The following is a 4807-nucleotide window of genomic DNA, read 5'->3' on the forward strand; positions in this document are numbered from 1 at the left end:
AGGGAAAGCAAATGAGCTATTTGTATTTTTATTGATTAGAGGCGTTGCAAACGCCGAGATATGGATCTTTATCGGGGAGAGAGGAAGACCGAAGTAAGTTCAAGGGAAGCTAGACACAAGGTGGGTGTCAGCCTCAGAGGGAACATGCACATGGACGATTGCCGATTTGCAAAATTAATCAAGAGCCGGGCGATAGAGGCAAAGTCATCAAGGACATGCTTGAGGCAACAAAAAGTGTTGGCATCTAAATTGAAAATGATGAGAGTATCATTGACATACAGAAGGATGGGACACACTACTACCTCTACCAGAGGGTTGAGAGATCATAGATCATCCCAGCGGAGCAAGCTTGCTAAATTGGCCATAGGAGGACATGTGCAACAATAATAAATAAGTAGGGGGAGAGTGGGTCGTGCTGTCGAAGCCAATTGCGACACTTGATCTAAGTTACCGGGAACTACATGGAGGAGAATGGCCGTGTGCCAGGGCGCGCTGTCGAAGCCCATTGTGACACTTGATCTAAGTTACCGGGAACTCCATTAAGAAGAATGGCCGTGTGCCGGGTCCAGAAGATCAGATTGGGCCGTTATACCAAACTAAATTAGGTGTGTCAAGGCTCTAGGTCATACATACATGAGGTTGTATCGTTGGCTAAACCATAGCATGCTAAGTACTCTCTGTTCGAAAAAATTTGTCCCTCAAATGAACGTATCTAGCACTAACTTGGTGCTAGATACATCCATTTGAGAGACAAACTTGAGACAAGTTTTTTTGGATGGAGGGAGTAGTTTTTAAGGCTCTAGGTCATACATAGACGACGTGGCCAATTAACGGCTGTTGCCCTGTTAAGTAGTGATTAGAGCCACCACCGTCATACGTATGGGAATAATTCAATAGTCTCTCTGGTCCTGCATGGATAAACCAAGCAAATAAAATGAAAAAAAGAAAGAAAAATACGAAGCACGCGCGTGGGGCTGCAATTGTGCATGCAGCTGCAGCAGGGTTGATCGGCCGGCTTAACTTTGTACTGGCCGGATAGTTGGGCTGCGTCTGGGTCTGGGTCGGTAGATGGACGGTTCAAGTCTTGTGTCGTTGGGGTATCGTCTCTCTTCCAAGACACTCTACGGTGACCTGGGATCTAAAAAGGTCCCTCTCCAACATATCTCCCTCCCTGGCAGCCCCCTCAACACAATCCCCCCGTCTCACGCGCGCGCACACGCAGCGCATAGTGCCATAGTGTGGTGTGTGGTGGGACGTCCTCAGGGCCGGGAATCAGCCGGTTGCCCTATCTCCACTCCACCCCGCGCCCCGTCGCACCTCTCCCACGCCTTTTCTTGAGCTCTAGCTAGTGTTCCCTTTCTTCTTCTTTTCGTTCCTCCTCCCCACCACCTCCATCGGTCCATCCCAAGCACGCACGCACGCACGTACACGTTGGGTTGGGTTGGGTTCGGTTAGCTCTGTCGCCGTTCCTTGCATCTCTCTCCTGGCCGAGAGTGCGACTGTACGTACATTTCCGTTGTTGGTAGTAGCTTAAGGTTTTGGCAAGTGATCACGCGAGCGAGCGCCCCACTAATTGCATCCAAGGAAAGAGAAAACGTGCATGCTGATGCACCCATCCATCCACGTCAAATGTACTACTGCCCGGCCCGCAGCAGCTGGTTTTACCAACCGATCCGTCGCAGCGACGGTGAACAGTGGTCTTCCTGGCCAGGCCAGCGGCCGGCCGGTATAACATATAGTAGTAGCTAGACCAAAGTACATCTCCCTCGATCGGTGGTAGTCGGTCGGTCGGTTCACGTGCTATTTTCGACGGGCCGTCGTCCATACCATATGTTTGGTACACGGCCGCCGGCTGGTCGGTCGTGGCAGATACTCTAGATGCATGACGAGCTTTTCTTGGAACGTAAGCCTTGGCGGTGATCATGCTGGGCTAGCTAGTTAATTGCGGCTGCATATATGTTGTGTGTGCGGCTAGTCTTTTGCTTTTGAGACGTGTAAATACCAACCACACACACACGTCAACAACTACTCGATGGGTGGACTTGACGTACACATCAGATGGATGCGTGGATGTGTACGCAGCAACTCGCGTGCGATAGCTAGCTAGCGGGGCCCGGCCCGTTCCGCGGTCGCGCGCAGAGAATCCGGCTCCGCGCCTGGTTTCCGGCTCACGTATACGGCTTGTTTGCCCACACTTGAGGGCCAAGCAACCGCCCATCATTCGCCCGGATCCCCTCTAGTTTCTTCTCTTATCATATTCCTCTCTCTCTCTCTCTCTCTCTCTCTCTCTCTCTCTCTCTCAACACATTGACACGTATAAACCCATAAGCTGGTGGTGCTGCTGCTAGCAGTTCCATCTATCGATCGGGGTAGGCAGCAGCAGCGATCTTGTCCGGTCCGATCTTGCTTGCGCGAATTCCGACCTCTTTATTAATTTCTCCTTTGTGCCTGCCTCTCAACCTGGTCTCTCGTCATCAATCAATCGAGCCATGCATCAATCCATCTCTACTTGGTAGTACAACTAGCTCGCTCGTGGCGATCGATCTCCTTGGCAAGCAACAACCCAAAAGTTGGTGAGAATTCTATTCCTCTGTACCAGATAGAGAGAGAAACCCAGCACCCAGCAGCAGCAACAAGCGCAGGCAATGGTAGCTAGCTTGTAACAGGGACAAGCTTCCTCTCTAACCTCTTTTTCTCTTTGTTCTCTTCGCAGGCCGCTTTGTTCCCTCGCCCGCCCTCTTTAGCCAGCCACCAGCCCCGATCTCCCTCGATCTCCTCTCCTCTTTTTACCCTGTCACTCATTCCCTCCCAGCCGGCAGGGCCGGCCTTGATCCTGCCACATATGGGGACGGGCTAGCAAAGCGGAACTGCGGACACCGAGAGGCTTTCCATATCTTCATCCATCCATCATCATTAAGTACGTGGTGGTGGGGCGCGGGAGTGCCGTGTCGGCCGGCCATGACATGGTGCAATAGCTTCAACGACGTGCGCGCCGTGGAGAACAACCTGGCCTCCGCCGCGGCCGTCGCGGCGGCGGCCGCCAAGAAGCAGCAGCACCACCAGCAGCAGGCCTCCTCCCACGTCAGCCTCGTTAGGACGTGCCCCGCCTGCGGCCACCACGCGCAGTATGAACAGGTGCGTACCAGCTCCTGCACGCCATCTCTCCGAGTCTGAGTGAGATCGCAGCATGACTATATGATGATCAATCAATCATTTCCATGGATGGATCAGTTGCAGGCGGCGTCGACGATACAGGATCTGCCTGGGCTGCCGGCCGGCGTCAAGTTCGACCCCACGGACCAGGAGCTGCTGGAGCACCTGGAGGGGAAGGCCAGGCCGGACACGCGCAAGCTCCACCCGCTCATCGACGAGTTCATACCGGCGATTGAGGGAGAGAACGGCATTTGCTACACCCATCCGGAGAGGCTTCCAGGTATTGTTACACTCAAACACACACGTACGTCCTCCTACAATACTACGATCGCCAACATATACACGTTTAACATCTGACCGGCCGCCATGTGAGTCTCGGCGTGGTTACGTACGTAGTACTGTACATGTTATTAGTTGCGCGCGCTCTAGGGGCTTGCGTTACATCAAAAACTGGTAGGGAAAGCGCCGGATTTCAAAAGGAAAAGATTTCGGATTAGGACAAGTCGGGGGCGAGAGAGAGAGTGATTGTTGATCCGTCATGGGACACTGCCCACAAACTCTTTTGGTTTGATATACAATATTTGGGTTTAAGTCGTTTTCAGTTTGGTTTCCTTGCCCTTGCTTGATCGGTACTCTTCTAGAACAAAAAGAAAAGAAAATTGCATAAGCGTATGTGTTGCGTATTTGTTTTACCCTTGCTTGATCGGTACCCTTGCTTGATCGGTACTCTTCTAGAACAAAAAGAAAAGAAAACTGTGTTGCGTATTTGTTTTGTGCTTCTTTGTTTAATATATATAGTATAATAGTATATAGGTGTGCATCTGCGTAGCCCATATGCATTTGCACTGGTGCACGATACGTATAACTCAATAAAGGTTGCCTTTCAAGTAATCGCTTCTCCTACATATGGCATAAGTATATTAATTCCACATTGCAAAAATGAGATCGACGCAAGGTGCCATCAAATGTCTACGTCATGCAGGATGCACGCAACATCAGACTAAAGCAAGGAAATATGAAGTTAATTTGAAAGGACCTGTGATATGGATGTTTTTTTTACTTAATTATCATTGTTTTTCAGATTAAGAAGCATTGTTTTATCTCAAAGTTACGTGCTTCCGCACTCCATGCTTATATTTATGTGTACGCTAGCTGGTCATTGTTTAATTATTTTGCCAACATATATATGAGGAAACATTTTGCTTACGGGAATGCATTATCTTTACCCCAAAATTTAAGGTCTTATTTTGATCATGCCAGGTACAAATAAGAATATACAATAGATCAGGCACACACGTCAATCCTCTCCTATTGTTTTCATTTTGTGACCGAAAGAGTGATGAATGACATATCATTGCTATATCATTAATTTATCAGAATATAAGCCAAGCATCAATGCCCTACTTAGTTTTTCTGTAGGAATTAGTAAAAATGTATAGAAAAGGAGGTTGAAATATAAGTTGGTAGTAACTAATAAGATTTATGAATTAGTAATAAAATATAGATGCATTTAATACCTTGTGGTGCACTTGTTTAGTTATAAGTTCTTAATGAAAAACATTCACAGGAGTATTTACTTTTACCACATGTTTTAAAAAACTATTTAGTTTTAAACACTACATTTTATTCAACCAATTAACACACTTCTTTTTGG

General features: G+C 48.4%; 1 protein-coding gene across 2 annotated transcripts in view; it reads left to right on the top strand.

The window, feature by feature from the left end:
* The first annotated feature begins 2300 nt into the window (after positions 1-2300).
* LOC119268624 (NAC domain-containing protein 73-like) overlaps positions 2301-4807 on the top strand; it is a 6294-nt gene continuing 3787 nt past the window's right edge. The window contains exons 1-3 of one of the 2 annotated variants that reach the window (XM_037550290.1): positions 2304-2573; positions 2714-3135; positions 3232-3433. In XM_037550290.1, coding sequence (XP_037406187.1) covers positions 2959-3135; positions 3232-3433 — 379 coding nt within the window. In that variant the 5' untranslated portion in view covers positions 2304-2573; positions 2714-2958. Of the gene's footprint in view, positions 3136-3231; positions 3434-4807 lie in introns of both variants that reach the window. The other variant, XM_037550291.1, reaches the window with a different exon arrangement.

The sequence above is a fragment of the Triticum dicoccoides genome, chromosome 3A (assembly GCF_002162155.2).
Source record: "Triticum dicoccoides isolate Atlit2015 ecotype Zavitan chromosome 3A, WEW_v2.0, whole genome shotgun sequence".
Lineage (NCBI taxonomy): Eukaryota > Viridiplantae > Streptophyta > Magnoliopsida > Poales > Poaceae > Triticum > Triticum dicoccoides.